We start from the raw sequence: 21596 nt of genomic DNA on the forward strand, positions 1-21596 counted from the left end.
GGTTGGCCAGTGGGTTGGCCAGTGGGGGAGTGGCCAGTCGGGGGGGGGACTTCAGGGTGGGGAAATATCAGGTGGAAAAGATGGGTGAAAAGGTTGATATGTGTCTAAACTTTTGAAGTGATTCTTCTGTTCTACCATTGTGGCTCAGAAAGAGTTGTCTGTCTGTGGGAGGTTGAACACTTGAACACTCAGGCAGATTTTGTTTGCTTTATTTTTGAATAGTCTGTTTGTTGGGGTGTTATAACACTACATACAAAGTGTGGACCCGAGAACAACAGGGGTCCACTGTATGTAGGGACACTTCGTAGACTTAGACAGGTCCACACAGTGTTTGTACAGTATTACAGGATATGATTTTCCTTATGTGTATAGAACAAAGGAATGTCCACAGAGTGACTGCAACGCAAAGCTGTGTGCACTGATGTGATTTATGTATAGTTTGGTCAAGGTAAGGAAAGGCTTGCTTGGGGTACATGTGAATTATGCAACTCATACCAAATGTAATGTTGAATAGATAGGACGGGAACTGCCTCTGGCTACCGGGCAATCTCGGTGGTCTAGTTGGTATGACACTGCTCTAGAAATGCAACGGTTGTGGGTTTGAAACCCAGCCCAAGTAATTTTCATGTGATTTTTTTTTCACAGAACTTGGGGAAGTACTGAGAATACAGTGCTAACACACATATGTGTATGATGGGTGTGCCTTTTTGAATTGCATAGGAGATACTACAGGAACCGCACATCATTATTTTCACTCATACTCAAGAAGTACACGTTTGTACTCATAATCACGAAAGTCACTCAGGTCAAAGGGCTAACTACTCAGAGTTATACTTGAGTAGCTTAGTTACTCAGGCGTGTGCTACTGTAAAATGGGGGTGGATGCATCTGTAGAAATTACTTTTCAGGTTGATCTTTTTGTTGTACTAATAATTTTGAAAATGTATGATTAGCATGTTGTGGCAGAGCCGAACTATGTTTTATAGCGCCTCAGACTAAAGTTCAACTGGTTGAGTTATCATTGTGTTAGTTCGAATCCAAGTTATAACACCTGTGTCTTTGAGCACGACATTTAACTACAATTTCTTTTCGACCCAGGGATTAACAACCCAGTGGGTACAGGGATGGATTGATTTACCTTAGTAGTGCATACTTGTTACAAAGGCTGTGTACTCCCAAGATCGCAGAGCTGATTTAGGGAGTTGGCCTAGTGACAAGCGTTGGATTTCACAAAGCGTTAAGACTAGTCTTATGTCGACTTAGGAACAAGTTTCTCGTCCTAACTTGGAACTAGCCTTAAGTTTTTAATAACTCCTAAAGAGGCATAGACTCCTAGTTAGGATTATTTTTGTTAGATTGACCCCAGGGGTAATAATGTTGGAACGCCATGAGTATCACTGAGTGTCAAGTTCAAGCGCTGCATAAGAAGACACCAGTATTGTTGTAAATATTAATTTTGAAAATGTATGAGTCAAATGAAGGGATGGTTACACAGGACAGGGTCTCACAGAGGTGGCGGAGGTAAAGTCATTTCGGGTGGTAAATAATCTTTCATTTATACTGGATTCGTTTTTCATCTAGACTTAGTTTCAGCCCTTATTATTCTTTGAGCACAGCTCAATAGTAAATCACTCCACAATCATTCCATTACAAAAAACAGAAGTTCAAACTGTAAACTTGCATGTAGGAGCCCAGCTCACTAAGATGTATGATACACGATTCCTTAAATCATCTTAACTTAACTATCAGCAAACACAGCAAATGAAACTTAACGTTACAACCTGGGCCTTTAAGGCACTGGACACCATTGGTAATTACTCAAAATAATGGTCAGCATAAATTACTTGGTAACGTGCAATGGAGAGATGTGTTTATGGTATGAAACATTGTGAGAAACGGCTCCCTCTGAAGTAATGTAGTTTTTGAGGCAGAAGTAATTTCTAACTAAAATATGTGAATTGAATTTGATCGAGCCCTCAGCTGAGGTCTTGAATTCTAGGCATCTGTAAGCACACGACTTGTGCGACAAGGGTGTTTTTTCTTCATTATTCTCTCACAAATTTGACAACCAACCGAGTCCAAATTTTTACAGGTTTGTTGTTGAGATACACCAAGTGCGAAGACTGGTCTTTGACAATTACCAAAGGTGTCCAGTGTCTTTAAATTGTGCGTCAATTTAGTTGGGTATGAACAAGGTAAAATCTCTGGGCCTAATCTTATAAAGCCTGTGTGCACAAAAACTTGCTAAGCACAGAAAAAAATTTGCTTAGCAGATACAGGTCCTCAGCCAAAATTCCACAAAGTTTACATTGTTGCGACTGGTGCCCGGTCATGTTTTACTTAGCAAATTGCTAAGCAGTATTTTCTGCTTAAAAGCTTTAAGAAATTGGGCCCTGGGTATTAGATAGGTATACAATATTACGAATGTAGATAATTATTTCCTTACTAAGTACTGGTAAAAGAGATTTTAAAAAGATTAAAATTCAAATACTTAGAATAAATATGTGAAACCAGTAAATACTAATGACATTATAGTAGAAAATAAAACCAAAATTGTATGCATTAATCTGGTCAAGATCGTATGTATGTTTTATTTTTTAATTTGGCATAAAGTTTTGTCTGGTTATGTAGAAATGTGCTCAAAAAAGTATTTGGTAAAACACTTCAAGAAATTGAAGAAATTGAAAAAATCTCAAATCAGAACTGTCCCCCTTCGAATATTTCAAAACTTTAACTCAGAATTTTTTTGGGATCTTCAATTCCGAAGTGGTTTTCAAATTGATTACCCAAAATATAACCATTTTTGTTTAGTTTGCTGAAATAATAAACGCTAAGCAATTCAAAACAGCTTAGTGCAACATGCAACATGAGTGTTCATGCACATCTCCTGTCACTCAGGGGTAGTGATAAATTTGAATAAATTTGAATAAATATTCATATTTTTAAAATTTACAAAGAATACTGCAAACAAAGTGGAGAAGTAGAGCGGAGTGCTGATAGCCAACTAGAGCGAAGATCACACAGTATCCTTTCCACAAACCCTTTGCACAAATAAGTTGAAAGACATGAAAAAACGATTATTTCTGTACATAAATTCTATCATGAAATCATTCATCTGTTCTCGCATACTTGTATACCAACTATCTCTCACGTTTGGTGGGTAAAATTCAACGCATACTTGACATTTTTACTAATATTTGAACGATTTATATATACTTTTTTTTTATTATGACAAAAGGCAAAGTAAGGTCATAGAGTCATAGATGTATTGCAGTGTGTTTTTTCCTTCACTATTTTACAAAGAAATGGTACATTATTTAAAAGATATCTTTTTTTTCTTCCACTAACTCACTTTTTCATTTGTTTTTCGATTACATGCCTGACTGTGATTGGACAACTAGAAAATTTGAATACCATGCATAAATGAATATGTATGATGAGTGCTACTTAATATTTACATATTGTGAGATATCAGCGTTCAAACTTCATGTTGAGACATGATTCTTGTGTGTTAAGATCTCTCTGACTAGAACCCTTATTGACCAAGTTCACCTGACTTCATCATCAGAATAATCTTTGATGTGCCATACTGTTGGGCAATGTCACTGCGCGTTATTCAGTGAAGTGCTTATTTTAGGCGACGAGGCATTTACACGTAAACCTATTGACCAACAAAATGGTAAGCGTGGCACAGTCGCCGCGTGTGAGGTGCCTGCAAGGGGTCAATACACAGTGATGAAGCTCAGCAGATTAACACCAAAGAAAAGGTTCAGTGACAAACTGCATAACCTTGCTACCATGGACAGCACCAGATTGATACCTCTAGTTACTAACCCCTGGAAGAGTAGCACTGAATAACACTGGCTATCAGAAAATGACTACTCCGCGCGCACCCTTATTGAAAACTTTGCAACACCTGTAGGGCACTTGTGGGGTGCTTAATACAGACATGTCAAAATGCAAGGATTTTCACTTTAAATGAGTTATGTTTTTCAATGGTCACCCTAACCCAGTTAGACATGTCATATGATCAAGGAAGAATGAGGGGACCAGTTGCTCTATCTTTTGATTGTGCTCTCTGTGTAAAAACGAACGGGTCAACCAAAAGACTAATCAAAATATCAAATACAGTTGGATATTTCAAAGTCACACTTCCAGGAGTTATGATCAAGCCAAATTCAATGGGAAGCAGAGCCTTCAAATTGGGCCCTGATGTCATCACCTGCATAAATCTTAGTTGTGCCAATTTGGGAGTCCAACGGCCTGTGTGCTTTTGTGCAGTGCACGTTGAAGTCATTGCATGTAAAAAATAACCTTGTCATGGTAAACCTGCGACACTAGCGAGGGTTGTTAGTGATGACGTGATGTGAACACAGAGTTTCTTAACCAGAATAATCAGTGAATTCAGCAAAGCAAGTATTGTTCCATCTTCCAAGAGTTATTTAACAAGGTTTAACTGGGTGTGATGAACCACCCATTTTTGTCATGAGCAATGCATATAATGGGTGATGTGCCAAAGGTTAATTTTTTAACCAGGTTTGTCAGTTATATAAGTGATCTGTGACCATAACAGTTCAATTCCAGAAGTCACCGGGTATTTTTTCACAGGCTCTGGTATTTTTAAAATAAAGTAAACCAGGTTATGAACTCTGTTAAGCAGAAACTCTTTTACATGCTCAGAGTAGTTTAGTTAACCAGTGTCAACTAGTTAACTTACCACTGGGAATAACCAGGATGATAATATAAATTAACCAGAGCAAACAGTGAATAAATCACTAGTTGGTTAACTAGAATGACCATGTTTATAAACCAGGTTACTTAGTACTAGCCTGTGATGTCATGGATCCTCTTTGAACCTTATTCATTGCTGGTGGTTTACTTAAGTACATAGTTATAAAACCAAGTTACTTAGCATAAGCCAGGGATGTCATGGATCTCAAAATGAACTTGGTTATTCAACACCAGTGGTTTAGAAATCTAGTTGATGGTTTAGTTACAAAACCAGGTTACTAAGCACTATTTAGGTATGTCATGATCCTCCATGAACCATTTTTAACGCTGGTGGTTTAGTTATACTAGTTATAAAACCAAGTTACTTAGCACTAGCCACCGATGTCATGGATCCTAAAATAAACTTGGTTATTCAACACTGGTGGTTTAGCTAACTAAATGGTGATTTAGTTAACTAGTTATAAAACTAGGTTACTTAGCACTAGCCAGTGATGTCATGGATCCTTCTAATGATGAGATAGATGCTCGATGGCCGTGTAGTTCAGCTAGGGATGACGTATTGAAGAGTTTATAATAACCAATACTCGGATGAGACAGATCCAGGTCGTCAAGCATGATTTGAGCCACACCCATGAAGACCTTTCGCTCCATTCTACCAAAGTCTGCCCATACAGTGATCTGAAATCAAAATCAATATAATAATAATAATAATAATTGTAATAATAGCGGCTTCTTATAGAGCGCTCATATCTGTCACTCAGTGGTGCTCAAGGCGATTCAACATTCAGTATTTCAACATTCAGTATATTCCTGCAAGGTATGTGGGAACTACCTTTGAATAATGAAGCCTTCACTCTCTGAGATCAGTTTTAGAGGTCAATCTAAAGAGGTCGCATACCTGTAGTATTTTGTTGTGATAGTCTTCTTCAAACTGTAGCACCTGTTGATAGAGTGGGTCTAGAGTCCGTCTCGCAATCTTGGTTTTCTTTTTACCAACGCAACGTTTTCCATCCATAAGGTACACCTTGACGTAAGGAGCTAGGAAAGGCAAAAAAGGAGATACATCAAGATGAAACTCTTACAATCACTGGATCCATCAAATCAGCCCAGGGGTGGGAGAAACTATGATCTAAATGAGATGAGGTTTAATGATGGCATTTCAACCTTTCGGTAACCGATGGAGTAACAGATTCAAAAATGCTTTTAGGAACAGTATCCTCAGCACTATACTAGATCAAAGAGCAAGAATTCTTATATAATTCGTACTTGGAACACACAATCTGAGAAACATTTCTGACCGCATCTTTTTACAAATTCAAATTTTGGGACTTAAAACTGATATCTTTTTTCACAACCACATTACTTCAAAGTGAAATGATTCTCAAAAAGATATATACTATCGAAAGCTGCTGTACATCTAAAAAAGTTTTTATTACCGCTAGTTTTAAGAGTGATTACCAAACAACCTTCCCTTTACAAGTTTTAAAGAGTAAAGTTTACTGATGGATTAATATCCTACCAGGTAACAATTTGGAGGATGACTTTGACATCAATCCTCTTGCTCGGATGACTTCAACTTCTAGCAAGCCACGTTTATCTTCCAGTCCGATCTGGATATCTCCCAGACAGGGTGACCCTAAGACTTGACGACCAACGAGCTGAGCTGGTCCTAGTCCTTCAAGGAACCCGTCAAACTGCCCCTCAGGACCCATACGGAAGTTACCTGGTAACCACAACCTGAAAAGAATAAACAAATAAAATAATAATAGCCTAATAGTGTCAAAACGGGAACCTGTAACCTATACTCCATGGTTTCTTGTCTGTTTTAGGAAAAAGGAAATCAGAAAACGATGTTAATCAGAGTTTACCTGAGTAGGGAAACACATTGAAAGCAGGACCTATAACAAAAGAGGAAAATAGGGTCTCGAAAGTCTGGAGTGAGTTGATGTGGCGAATGTGATTAGGTAGAGAGTTCGAGCAACGGGGACCAGCAACTGAGGATAAGTAAGTGTCTTTATCTATTAAAAAATAATAATAACAAACAAATTAAAAAAATAACTTGAAACTTTCAGTGCAAATCATGGGTAGCTTTCAGGCATGTTCTCTGTAAAATAAAACTTGATCAGTTATGGGTGCCTGTAGGTACATCCGGGTTAGGTAATAGTAATTTATATAAATACATGTACATGGGTACCTTAAAGTACAACAAACACATTTATTGATACTTGTCAGTGCTTGTGTTTTAGGTAATAGTATTCTTCTACTAGGTAACTAGCCTCAAACAGATCCTCGGGTAGGTACAAGTTAGCAACTAGCATTTATTATATAATACAAGGGCACCTTTTGGTACTACTTGATGACACTAACAAAAAACACACTAACAGGTACCTGTAGGTGCAAGTGGGTTAGCTATCCTTTAGGTACTACTTACTGGCTAGAGCTGTCACTGCTGAAGCTACATACACTCCCATCAGTGCTTTCCCGGCTTGCTTGTTTCTGTAGACGGTTTCTCATCTCAGCAGCGAAGCCCACTTCTTCACTACGCACTATGCTACTCCGTGGTTTCTTGCCTGTTCAGGAAAAAAGCAAATGACATACAATGTTAACCAGAGTTTACCTGGGTTTGTACAACTGTGAAGTGATGAAGTAGAGAATACAGGCATATTAAATGATGTTTGAGATGTTACTACATGTAGTTCAGACCAAATCAAACCAGACTGTACTAAACCTGAACAATTATTGGATCCAAAAAAGCAAACTGTCAGACATGAACAGATTCACCATCAAAAGGTGGACACAGTGGACTCCCACACATAAAAAAAGTACTTAATATCCAGCCAGATCACACCAGCTCCTACCGGATAAAACCAGCAACAACCAAGCAAAGCCACAACAGCCTTCAGAACAAAACACGTCACACATGGCTCAAAACTACATCAGACTGAGCTTCCTCATAAACTGGATCCAACCTGTCCAGCTCATATATCCAAGCCATATGGGCATCCTCAATAGTTCAAATATGGGCAGACAGAAAATATGAGGTGACATAAACTGGCTGCACACAACTTTAGTACTGAATCTCTCAATCAATTATTGTAAACCCAACAAGTTTTGAACATTTCTGACTGAAATTTAGAAGATGATAATGTTCCGAACAAAACAAACACACAAAGTCTTTTGTAAAACCATGGATGTGATAGGCTGTTGAGAAAAAAACTGAAATCTTGAGTGCAAAGTGCAAAAGCAAGCGAGCTCGAAAACTTGCGAGCATGAAGCCCAATTAACATTAATCTTTAGTTTTATCTATATTTTTAAAAGCGCTACTCTGCAACCTGTGGCGTTATTATATGGTTGTACAATGTATCTCCATTTCTTTTAAAAGTTGATCTTTAAAAAAAGGTGTCATGCCCGATTGGTACAGCTGATAAATAAGGTGCAGACAGTGTTCATGTTTTGTGTGATCAACCATATTCATGAAATATCAAACCTCTAAAAATTTGGGCTTAAATTTTTGGTTGTGGGTCAGGAGAAAACAGTAAAAAAGAAAGTAATGCAGAGTTTAAATAAATCGTCCTTAATTTATTCTTGAATATGACTTAATTTCATAGGGAATTATTTCACTTACAAAAACTGATTGTAGTAAAGAACTTCATAACCAATAAGCCTTCAGACTAAAAATATGTTTCATATCCTTACCAATCCTGTATAATACCTTTAAAAAGCACTTGAGTTTGATTGAATTTGACATAAAACTGCCCTGTGTACATGTAGTTCAGTACTCTTTACAAATATTATCGGATCTACATCAACCTTCGTATGCGCGCAAACTATCAGCAATCCACACTACAATGTAGTATGTGCTATATGTAGCAGCGGACCATGTAAATTTGTTTTTAATGGCTGATGTGAAGTTCAAGGAGTACACACATGTAGGTCTTGTAATTCAATCGTAGTCCCACACACCTTGCAGGAAAATACTGAATGTGCGCTTAGAAACATACGTATAAGAGCATAATCAATGTTGTTTATTATAACTACTTTTATTATCAGTCGAATAATAATATCAAAGTGACCTACCTGCTAAATTTGAAGTACTGTTACTTTTCTTAGACAGACCGACTAAAGATGCCATTTTGTAGCCGATGCTCGCTCGTCGTTTCTTCCCCTCCTGTAAGTTAGTCTCCGCAGCCGAGTCCGATATACTGCCCTCGTTGCGATCGTACATGTACATATCAGCACTACTATTACTTCGGTTCAATGGTTTCTTCAGAGGGGCAGTCTCTTGCATTTTAGCAGTAAAGGCACTGAGGAAAAGAACGGAAACTAACAAATTAGGGGGAAACAAAACTTCAATTCAGTTTTAAGCTTGTTGATTTGATTTCTTTGTCTTTTTGAAGTAAAAGTTTCTGTTCAATTTTTATTCTCCTGAAGGCGAGCAGAGTATCCAAACAACAAGACCTTATTAGAAGCTTTTTTCAGAGCCAACACTCTTCGCAAAACATACTTTACACATGGTTGCACCAAGTACTAGTTTGTTCTTGCTTAATTTTCTTTCTTTTTTTGCTCACGAAAATTTTATTTGTCCAAAATGTTTGTGCTTTTATAAAGTCTTTATTTCCCCAATAATTTTTTGATATCAAGGTCCAACGTATTAAATTTAGAAGTACTGTTATGCTTGAAAGCTGTGTAAAATATATACACCCGAACACTCAGTGAGTCGGTGGAATTAAGCTGGTGGAAAAATACTGTATGGAAAATTTAACTTTGGTCTGTAGTTTGTGTCAACAAGAATAAAAGTGGTGGGTGCTCAAAACGTGCAACATCAATAAAAACACATAGAACATTAAAAATAGACTTCAATACACAATTTCTATTTTGGTTCTGAATTTTGCAAAGAAGATTTAACATGTCACTTGGACTAGTCAAAAGCTGTTTTTAGGCTGTGAAAATGATCTTTATTTCAATAAACCAATTCTCAAAACTAGTCATGTCTGAGCTGCCAACCAGGATCTTGCAATCAGGAAGATTTTGCACAGCAATCAGGGAGATATTTAGAATTACTTTCAACATCTCTTGGACTAGTCATAAACTGTTTTTAGTTTGTGTGAACCTTACCAGATTTTGTACAGCTAAGGTTTCCATAATCCAGGAGATTTTTTAGATTGGTTCTTCAGAACAATGAAAAGATTGGTTTATTTTCAGGGAACTTTCTGAGAGTTGGCAACTTTGTCTTATATTATGTTTAATACTTTTGGTGTTGATTTCACAAAGAACTCAGGAGTAGTCCTTACTTATAAAAAACTTAAGGCCAGTCCTATACGTTAGGAGGAGTAACTCTTTGTGAAATCCACCCTTGATTATCTTAGAACCATGTCACAGTGTTCCTAATACCCCCATCACACCAAACTTGTTCTCACTACATTCTGAAAAATATAGTTTTGTTGCAAGATGATAGTAATGTGAGCAGCGAGGAGGTTGGGAGCGAGCGCAGGATCGCGATAGTTGAGTGATAGTGTGACTAACAATGTCTTTTACCAATAATACATTTTTCAGAACAGAGTGAGAACGAGTTCGACATGATGGGGTGTTATGCAACTTTGAAGCTGGAAAGTTGCAAGCTAAGGTACACAAAAATTTAACACTTGAAATTTATTTGTGAGTTTACATATTTGTATTTGAATGAGTAAATGATCTGATCAAGTATAACCATATTTCTCATTTTTTTTGTAAAGTGCTTGTGACATTTGTGCGATGCGCTATAGAAGTATGGTTTATTTAAGTATAATTGTTATTTAATGTTTCGTTGTTGCGGTATAAATGTCAGACATTCTGCATGTTGACATATTATATGTGAACAATTAATAACATTATTTTCAATTAATATCTAATTTGAACAGTGCTATATGCCCTGTCTGACATACATGTAAAATACATACTTCCACTTGCAACTAACTTATAAATAAATTAAACCCATACCGACTCACCCCTACTGTTGGTCAAAGTTGAGCATTTACAGTTAAACATTATTTGAAAATTGACCGGGACTACTATAGTAGTCATAAAGCAGGACAGTTCATTTCAGAACTGAGAAGTCTCCCAAATTCTGAAAATGTACTCCGCAGTAGTAGAGTATTAACAATGATTAAACAAGACTCAAGTTCCCAAAAGAACATAATCTACCTACATGTAGCAAGTACAAGTAGCTACACACATGTTACCGCAAACCAACTATATACTGATACCCCACTATGCAATGCCTCAAATCCCGTATAACCTAAAGTACATGATAACAGCTGTTCGCAGCAGTCCATAGTGTCATTATTTATTCTATAACTCCATGGTATTAATAGGTTATTTGCGGCCCCTGGAATATTTATTGGGAACGGTTTACTAAATTACACAGATGTGTTACGCTAAAATGGTCAAGTTGGAAATGATTTGGGTCAATGATTTCATCGCACAAGGGAAGGTCTGCTACTTCATTCTTGAAAGGACAAGGTAATTTTGTTCTCAGCAAAGGGCACCTTCAACACTTGTTCACAGATATTTCAAGGGGCACCAAGGCAATGACATGGGGTATGGGGCATTTGCCTCCATTGCCTATTGAACGCCTTTGAACAACTTTTGTTGATTTTGGCGCTATATAAATTCCCTCTGATTGATTGATACTCCAATCTTAAAAGGGCGAGCTAATTTGTCCATAGTTAAGGGCACCTCAAACATTGTCAAAGAAGAAACCCTTTGGACATTTGAAAGTGCACCAAACCAATGACCAAGAGCATGGGGCGATTGCCACCATTGTCTGATTGTCCAGTGTGTAATTCTGAAATGAGCAAGGTATATTTTCCTTAGTAAAGGACACCTCAAAAACTTCTTGAAGATTTCCAAGGGTACTAAGGCAATGATACTGGGCATGGGGCAATTGCCCAAATTGCTTATTACTCCATTCTTGAAAGTTTAAGCTTATTCCTTAGGACATTTCAAAGGGCACCAAGGCAATGCATGACCAAGGAAAATGGGGGCAATGCCTCCGTTGCCTAATGCGTCATTCTGGAGTGAGCAAGGTATATTCAAAATTTCCTTGGTACTTCTTTCTGGACAAGGGCAAGGGTTTTGTTTTTCATAGTAAAGGGCAAGTCAATGAAGGAACCCCTTCTTGGACATTTGCAGGGGCACCAAGGCAATTGAAAAGCCAGAGTAAGACTACTAAGCATTGCTTACAAGATGAGATTACTAGCCAAATAATGCCATGTCACATGTACAATCTGTAACTAGTATCTTGCTTATTTTTTGCTATACAGAACATTGTTAAAAGCACTGTTTTCTCCTTAAAATGGGCCCTAATCTCCTTTCAATTCAAGGAAACATTTGCATAAACCAGTCTAAATTTAGCAGGATGAAACTTTTTTTAAATTAATTTTCTGTTTCTAATATAAATAATTACTACCGACTGAAGACCCCTGACAATCCAAGATGAAACTTTGAGTAGTCTGGTTCAGCAGTGACTGGAATGATCTGGTGCCTGCCTCAATCATCTTCTCGCTGGTCGCTTTTTTCTCTCTGTAAGTTTTGACATGATGAGTTCTGATAATATGGCCTCATGGGAAAAGAAAACTCAGCAGGAAATGCATTATGGGAAGGTAACAGGGAAAAGATATGATTGGCAATAGAAAGTTGGGAAAGGATATAAGAAATGGTAGGTATTGGGACACTACAAATATACAAAGTAATATCTAAAATGTTCACTAACTGGAGAGTAACCTTTCTTTTTCAGAAAAAAAAACATTTCTACCACTGTTTGATTCATTGTGAACAAACCAAGAATGGAAAAGGTCTTGGGTTTGAATCTCACTCGAGCAATATGCATGTAGATTTGTTCAAAGCACTTTCCATCCAAGAGTAAAAGCAAATAATGTTCTTTATCCTTGATGCCAATTTTAACATCTTTTAAAACCCACTGTCATTTCCTAGCAAGCTAACATATTCCGAGCAGGCTACATCAAAACATGAGAATCCATAAGATTTAACCCATTTCTTTCTCATTAGGGAGTTGTGCCACTCGTTTTGTCTCAACAACAAATGATATAATATAATTTTAAAAAATTGAAAATATATTCAATTTTTCATTTGTTTATGAGATTATTTTGCAGAAGAAAGGCTTCAAGAAGCAATGAAAATGATTTCAGTAAATCTTGTACAAAAAAATGGATTCAAATAAAGTAATTAAATTTATAGGTTCATTCTTTAGTGAACATTTCAGTGAATAGGGGAGGGGTGTACACCACATGGGAAACATAAAAATTACTATTTGCACACCATTACTATACTATAAGAACCACTCCACAACACAACCATGCAACATAACAGAAAGCTACTCATTCTTATCAAATATACATGCAACATGCAAAGAAAATACTGCATTTGTACCAGATATGTCAACATTTGTTTCCAGTTCAAGTTCAAACTTTTGGCTTGTTTGTATTGTACACACAAAGAAATACAAACACAAAACCCCACCAAAATGGTGTTTTTAGTACTATTGAAAGTTTGAAAATAAAGTTATCATAATGTGATCACACAAAATTCATTTAAATACAGGCCACACAGGCAGTAAATTTTATCTTTAAAGGGCAAAGCCATCTACATTTTTGCAAAGTGCACTTCCTTTGGAAAATCTTCTTAGTCATTGGGAACTTCTGAAGGGGCAAGACCAGGGGCACAGAGGCATTGGCATTTGTGTGATGTTTTAGATTGTTGGAAAAAACACAAATAGACTTTTGAAACCATTACAGGTTCTACAGTTTGAAAAAATTTTCTTCTGTTCTGATTGTCAACTAGAAAGTGGATCAATTAAAACCAAGCTCATGGCCGATATAAATAACAAAGATTACATTCAAAATGAAATTAATCCCTTTTGGGACAATTCCACAATAAGAAGTAAAGGGACAAGTAATACAATGATTGTAGTAATAATCTTACAGTTGAAGTGGTATCAAAGTTAACAAATGGGAAACTATTGCTGACAAATCTGTGTATAAATACAGGAACAGACTATGCAAGTCTAGTGCCTATTCCAACATCAGGCCTAGTTATAAAGGGTCTGATACGTTTGGTAATGACTCTGAAAATGAATGCCAGTAGAAAATTACTCGGTTAGAAGTAAACAACAGCTTTGGATAGTCTAATGCATTTTGAGAAATTGTTCCCTTCGAAGTATTGCGGTTATGGAAAATGATATCATTTGTTATCCCGAAAAGTTTGAAACTGAGAAGTGTCACTGACAGTAACATTTGTCAATATTATTGTGTATTCAAATTGCAGATTATTCTTCCTGCATGGACACACATGTAATTGCTCTGGATTTTTCAGCAATATCTCAAAACCTTTTGAAATGACATTTTCACCGGTATATTTTATGGTATCTTACAACTATAGGATTGAAACAAAAACGTGGGTTTCAATTACCAAACCTACACAATCCGTAAAGCAAGCCTTAAAGTTTTAAAACTGGTAAAATAAGCACAAGACTTCACATTTAAACTTAACATTCATAGAAACGTATCATGACCAACTCCTATTCCACTGTACACACAACCATGCAATAGAAAGAGAAGAAGAAAAACATGCATTATAGGATGGAATTAAAGTTGAGCAATAGTGAGTAACTAAAGTTTGTGGACTTTTCCACTAAATTAGAGCCCTGTAAAAAGTTTTGATTATTTGAGATGAAATGTAATGAATTATAAGATTGAGTTTCCTAATAAAGTAACCAACACCAATAATGAAAGTACATAAAGCTGTTAGCTGTAGTTAACCCTTTGGAGACCACTGTGGCCACAAGCAGCTTGCACCAAAATGCCCATAGCAGCTGCAAATGGCTGCCAGATTTGACTCCCTTTCATTCACATAAAGAGGTCAAAGTGTAAAGGTCATGTCCAGATAATATGAAATTATCCAGATGTAGTATGCTAACATACTATTTTAATTTTTAAACACAAAACTTAAATGAAGAAATTCACAATGATAGAAATGTCTGGGCGTTTTGTTATGATTCAGAAATGAATGTCCTCTAAAGGGTGTTCAATAAACCTAGGCAGTAATCTAGATGGAGTTTCAATGACAATTAAGTTGAAACTAGCTAAATATGATCAAACTAAGCCCTGTTTAATGAACTAACTAACAATGATTATAATAGAATTTGATAGTCCATCTTGAACCAAGTTAATCAACAATTGTCAACATTGCAATAAGTTAATAAATAAGTAATTGCTATTGTTTACAATAATTTTTCTTAGGGATTTTGGAGTAGGATATCAGAATAAATCCTGCAGCTTTTGACCAATCAAACCCAAGGATTCTATCTTGCTGGCAGATAAGGCTGCCTTATTGGTGCACGCTATTGACCAATCCTATTCAAGGATTCTACCTTGCTGGCGGACACAACTGTGATTGACTCAAAATACTGCATTTTGCATAAGCAAGTACAATGTACATGGTTCTGTAGTGTTCCGGTAGTAGCCAAAACTCTGCGTTTTTGCGTTGGGTCTGATGATGTACAAATACCACTACATCTTACAACCTCACAAAGATTTACAAACATGCCACAGTATACGGAGATATATAAGAAGGGTAACAGATAGGAAGAGAGGCTGAGGGTCTTATAATGCTGAGCATCGGATCTTAAGAGATGAAGGAAGGTTGCTATCTTGATTTCTTTAATGAGAATGGGAGAGACGTACTTGAAGATGGCCAGTGAAGACCTAGTCTGTCCGGGGTTGGTGTACTATTATCTGGAAAATATTTGCGATGCATGACTGAAGTTTAGGAGAGCTTGGTTATGCCACAGATCCCGGCCAGTCAAAGTGTAATGTGACAGTACTCTAATGGACACTTGTAATTGAACTGTCATTGTACTACAAGGTTGAAGAATCGAAGAATCGCAATGCCCATATAATACTTAATACAACGATGTACATGCACTTGATACCTACATGCCATGTGTCATTGAAGCGGGAACGTTCGTGTATAGAGCATTGAACACGGCCAGTGGACACCAAGTATCCAATACAGCATTGTGTATAAACGTTGACTTGCCTTCCTGTCCCTTACATTTCATAACTTTGCGCTGTCTCTTGAACTTTCAATAATATTTTCCACATTTATAAAAAGAAAACCTGTAAACATTATCTAACATTACGCATAATATGAAAACCTAATTTACCACATACTAAAGGTGACAACATTTTAAAGAAAACCTTCTGTTTTTAAACTTAGGCAAAAACAGCAATTTCTTGTCTGAAGGAACACATACCTTTCAGCTTTTACAGGTGAAAAACATTGGTACATTTAAATAACCAATGGTGCTTTACATGTAAATCTTACAGGTCTCTCCTCACTAAATATTTTTGACCTTCCCTTCAATATAATGGAGCAATCCTAGCTAGCCTCATGCATATTCATGAATCTGTAACTCTACATATAATCGCGATTTGCATACTACATGTCAAGCCCAGTTCATACTTCCTACCAATGCTTCGTGCGAAGCTAAATTGTCATCAACACTCTGTTTTAGCTTGGAAGGTTTCACAAGAGTTGCTCATTGCAAATTTGTGCCTTCAAGTTTGTTCCACATTCGCAGAAAGCATTAACTGGGCTTAATACGATAAATGTTTGCAAGAAAGCATTTTTTATAATTTAGCTTGTGGTAAGACTTAAGGCTATGCATGGTAGAAAATACTAAAAGTAAGTGCGGTTTGCAGTGACAGCATGTAAAAATCTCTTTTGTGAGTAGTGGTAATTCTCTATAAGACAGTCAGAGCACACTGACCAAAACGTTGAGCAGTAAAAAAGAAGGGAAAAAAAAAAGCTCTTCTCTACTCACAAAGAGATTTCTTACATTGTGTCACCGCAAACCTAGTCTGTGGTGCGTTATAGAAATACTGTTAGCAGTTAAGAAAACGAAACCTTGAAAGCATTTACATATGCCAAAAGAGCATGGCAATGTTTTAAAAGGAGACGGTATGTTTAGAATTGATTTAAATGAAGTGTATGTAAACTCACTGCAATGTGTGGCTTATAAAGAGGGGCCCCAAGGTCAAATTGAGTTTTGTGATGCACGCGTTTTCCAATTGAAAGAGTCATCATGAAGGTGGGGAAAAGGTCTTTAACATACATGTAACTCTTTGAGAGCAAAGTTTGAATCATGATGTCTTCAAACAGCATAAACAAATGGGTGCTGTACATTTCAACAGGCAAATATTTGGTTCTTGGAAAAAAGTAGAAACGTTTTATTGTTGCGCCAGTCATGAGCTGAATTCAGATGTTTTGATTGAATATCCTAAGAAATCAGGAATGACCTAAAAATGTACAGACTGAAGATTTGAAATGTGACGTAATCAAACAGTTTTGCATTTTGAAAACAAAATGCACCAGAAAGGTTTTAAACACATTCACATTTTACACCTGTAGGACGGTTAAGAGGCCCAATTTTCAGAAGGACTCTATCTATTGGAAAAAAGAGTCCATCACAAAACTGAATTTTACCTTGCAGCCCCTCTTTAATGTTGTGGTTGTGTTAGAGTGTGTTAGTGTGGATGGTGATGGTAGTCATCAGAAAAAGCATTAGTAGTTAATATGAACACTCTCACGACAAACTCAAACACGTAAACGTCGTTCTCTCTTCAAAATCTCACTCAAATATATCAGTTGATTACTTCCTATTTTCAGACTCGTGTATTCATTCTTATCAAACAATTCTCATTTGCTTATGACTTGTCAACTAGATTTAAACCAAGATGTATAGGCCTACAAATTCGAAAGCCTGAACCACTGAAAAAACATCAGAAAAAAGTTTGGATTTTAAAATGAAAAAAAAAAAAACAGGGCTTGAACCCGCGACCTCCGGATTAACACACCGGCACTCTAACCCTACTGAGCTATCTAGCTTTAATGATAACAAGCACAGATCAAGTCCTGCTTCATTCAATTTTGTTCTTTGTTCAACCCCAAATTATTAAAAATTTACCCAGTCACTTTCACTCATGGATGTTTGAAATGAAAGTGCTCCCTCTGCTGTCCCTTCCCAGGTTGAATCATAGACACACGTGTACATCCTTCATAAACCCTCACAACCAATGGCTGAGTTCGGGCGGTGTGTTCTTGGCCCGAGTGCACTGTTCGCACATTGGAACGATGAGAACACGAACCAAGAACATAACATTTAGGAACAAGATCACACACCACCTTTCAGCATTGATCAGTCGAGAACAACATTGTACCAAGTGGCACTACATCATCATCGTTCGGGTGGAAGATACAAGAACAGCGATGCTAGGTATTCTTGAGCGTCCAAGAACACACTGCCTGATCTCGATCAATAGCTCACTGAGTCTCAACACTCAATCTCCCGAGTCTCAATACTTGCTCTCATGAGTCTCTACACTCGCTCTCAAGCTTACCTCAGTTTTCTTGTAGGCCGCCTCTCTGACTGAGTAGAGAAAGCACTCGCTGTGCTGGCTTGAGTAATCGCTGACACATCACTCGTACTCGACACGTTACTGTCCGATGACTTAATGGAGATATTATCAGGGCTTTGCTTCCTGCGAGGGTGAGGCGGGGCTTCTAGGATCGGTCCTCCCGATGTTGTAGAGACTGATCCATGAGGGGAGAGAGTGTTTGCCGACACTGCTTGCTTGTACTGGTTTAACTTCATCTTCTGTTTAATCTGGCGGGCTCGCTCTTCTAACTCAGCCGTGCCTGGAAAAACAACGTCAACAAAAAAATGAAACATTTAGAATTTAATGATAAAAATATTAATAATAACTAGTTCTTAGACAGCATATATTACAATCAGGTATAATTATTGCCCTGGTCAATAGGCCAATAACAGTCTTGTAATATTTCTCAGCTCCCTGGGAGTGTACAGCCCTGAGCTGGGGTGGCGCTCCTATGGCTTTTTCAAACACAATATCAACCTCTACCCTCGCAGGTACCTTATTATGAAGCAATCATAGTGAAATGGTTTAGAAAACAAGTTTTATGACTGGGATTTGAACCCACACTCTGATGACTTAACCACCAGAACTTGAATTTGATTTTAACAATCCATTCAACTTAAGCTTTTCACTGAAATAAAAGCCCTTAACTCTGGTGAATGGAAGGCTGATTGTGCATTGCTAAAAAGAACCGTGTAAGTTTAATTGAAAATAAATGCTATATAAATTTGCATGCCTCAAAGTGGAAATTTAATGATGGTTTCAACTGAAGATGCAAATTGGTTTTAAAATGTCTACAGTGTAAAAATGAGAAATCTGCTGAAAATGACTGGGTATTTTTTTTTATGTATTTCCTTTTTCCTATATACTCATGTGTGAAGAGAAGCAATTAAAGTCAAGTGTTGTGCTCCTCTTACCTTTATCTGATTTGAGATGAGCTGGAACTTGTGGCAACTGTCTATGCTTTCTCGGTGTGGAAGGCGTCGATAAAGGGCTCCCTCTACCACCATGGACTGGAGAGTTTGGCAGACTGGAAGCATCGATGTTTGACGTTACTGGACGCGCATGTGACCTGTACTGTCTGTCATAGTCCAATTCACCTCTGGCCTCTGACCTAGTTCTCCGATGCGGGTCATTGTGATGAACATCTCCACGCCTGCTGGGAGAACGTGATCGCCTTCCGCTCCGTCGATCGTAATCGTACCCATCGGGCGGAGATAGAGCTCGGTGGGATCGATCCCGCGAGTCGCGCATCTCACGTTCTATCAGCTCCTGATCAAGTGGCTCCCGTCGGTTGTGAAGGTCCATACTGCCAGGTTGGTGATCAAGCATATCCCTTGAATCACGAGAATCTCTTGAATCTCTTGAATCTCTTGAATCTCTTGAATCTCTTGAATCTCTTGAATCTCTTGAATCTCTTGAATCTCTTGAATCTCTCGAATCTCTCGAATCTTGCAAATCTCTTGGATCTCGTAGATCTCTAGCTGAATCTCGCGTATCACGAGAATCTCGCAGATCTCTGGAATCTCGTTGATCGCGAGAATCTCTTGGCTCTCGCAAATCTCTCGGATCTCTTGGATCCCTCGAATCTCTCGAATCTCTTTGATCCCGACCATCTCGATCCCGTTCTCTCCGGTCAAGATCTCGTTGATTTCTAACCGGCGGTGATTGTCTATTCTGTCTGACATTCTCATCGGCATAATTAGCAAACCTGGATGGCATATCTTGGTGCTTATTATAAACATCTACAGGTTCGGTGCTCATGCGTTCGCGCTCTCGTCTGGTTGGTGAGGGGCTACGAGGGCGACTTCTCGACGCCCTCTCTGGGACAGCTAGAGTCGTTGCCGAGCCTCGACGTTCTCTTCGATGGGAAGATAGTTCCTCTGGCTGAGGTGGTATCACTAAACAAAGAAACCACAAAAAAAACAGGGAATGGTACAGGAATGGTGTTTAATGTCACATAATAATAAATATTAAAAATAGTAATTTCTTATTTATGTGTAGCACTTTTCACACCCTAAGGGTGTCTCAAAGGGCTTTAACAATTATTACCCCTGGTCACTGGGCCATTTAATACATTACTTAAACCATCTTAGCTCCCTGGGGAGTATACAGCCCGTGCAACAAGCGCTACTTGACTTAATCAATCACAAAAACCATCTCTGCCCTCACAGGTACCCATTTACCCCTGGGTGGAGAGAAGCTCATGAGGGACACATGTTTTTTAAATGGAAAACTGCCTTAAAACCAGTGATGATGATGATACAGTGCTAACACACAAAGGTGCATATGTGTACATGTGTTGGCAAAACGCAAAATGAATAGTTTTGAAATTGTTTAACATCGAGTATCCTGAAGATGTAAATTAAGCGAGTTAACTAACCAATACCAGAACGTCGTTGAGCCGTGGGTGATCTTGGGTAGTCTTGATCATTGAGTGGCCTATCATCTTCGCTCGCCGGTGGTGGACTGCAACTACTACCAAGAGATGAAACACTTGCACCGTCTCCAACCCCAACAACAGAAGAGCCTGCAGGACAACCAATATTAAAACCATGAGTTTCCTTCAACATTCTTGAGCTTTAAAGGCACATGGGGCCAATTTCACAAAGAGCTAAGATTGATCTTAACTGCAAGTCCATCGTAGTTGCTAAGTACATTGTAAATTGTGATGTCACAATGCAAATCACTATGGTAATACTGACAATTTGTCTTGCGAAGTCAGCCACTGGAAACCTTTGCTACTAAGCCATTTGTGCCGTACATTTAAATATTGTCTTGTACAATGACGTGCTTGATCACAAGTTACCACTTAAATTTGAATTCCTCTGACTTTCGAGAGAGTTGCTATGTCACATGATTAGGGGCAAGCTTTTGCGTAGTTACGTAAGAGACGGTTATGAACAACCATACACTATCTGAATGGATGTGTATGGCAAAACGGTAGGCCAACCAGGGTTTGCTCATGCGGAGGTTGCTACGTAGGATACAAAAGGCTTGCCCTAAACCATTTGACATACATGTAGTAACTGTCTCTATAGTCTGAGAAAATCAAATGTTAGTCTTGAGTTTTTACTCAAATTAGTGTAGTAAAACTACTGTATAGCTAAGTAATTGCGTGCTGTATGTGATGTGCACACAGACTACTTAGCAAGCAAGGCTGGACTTTTGCAGGTGCATTGTGTTTACTTAGTTGAAATTTTGCATATTTGTAGAGTCACATCACTGTAAGAAAAAGTAACATTAAAAACGAACTATTTCAATACTTTAGAAGGTCCTACATCATGTACATACAATTTAGTTGTTGTATTCTGTATCGCACACGTCTGGTCCAAGTTAAGTACTCAAAAAAAGTGTCGCCAGTACAACCCA

The 21596-nt window shown here is 37.8% G+C and overlaps 1 protein-coding gene across 1 annotated transcript in view; it reads right to left on the minus strand.

Moving 5' to 3' along the window:
• Positions 1–2101: 2101 nt before the first annotated feature.
• Positions 2102–21596, minus strand: part of LOC117300643 (regulating synaptic membrane exocytosis protein 2-like) — a 90539-nt gene continuing 71044 nt past the window's right edge. Inside the window, exons 14-22 of the mRNA XM_033784334.1 lie at positions 20608–20754; positions 19738–20125; positions 19142–19614; positions 18189–18486; positions 8809–9035; positions 7163–7301; positions 6251–6468; positions 5630–5769; positions 2102–5409 (exon numbers count right to left, since the gene is read on the minus strand). Coding sequence (XP_033640225.1) covers positions 5203–5409; positions 5630–5769; positions 6251–6468; positions 7163–7301; positions 8809–9035; positions 18189–18486; positions 19142–19614; positions 19738–20125; positions 20608–20754 — 2237 coding nt within the window. The 3' untranslated portion in view covers positions 2102–5202. The remainder of the gene's footprint in view (positions 5410–5629; positions 5770–6250; positions 6469–7162; positions 7302–8808; positions 9036–18188; positions 18487–19141; positions 19615–19737; positions 20126–20607; positions 20755–21596) is intronic.

The sequence above is a fragment of the Asterias rubens genome, chromosome 16 (assembly GCF_902459465.1).
Source record: "Asterias rubens chromosome 16, eAstRub1.3, whole genome shotgun sequence".
Taxonomy (NCBI): Eukaryota; Metazoa; Echinodermata; class Asteroidea; order Forcipulatida; family Asteriidae; genus Asterias; species Asterias rubens.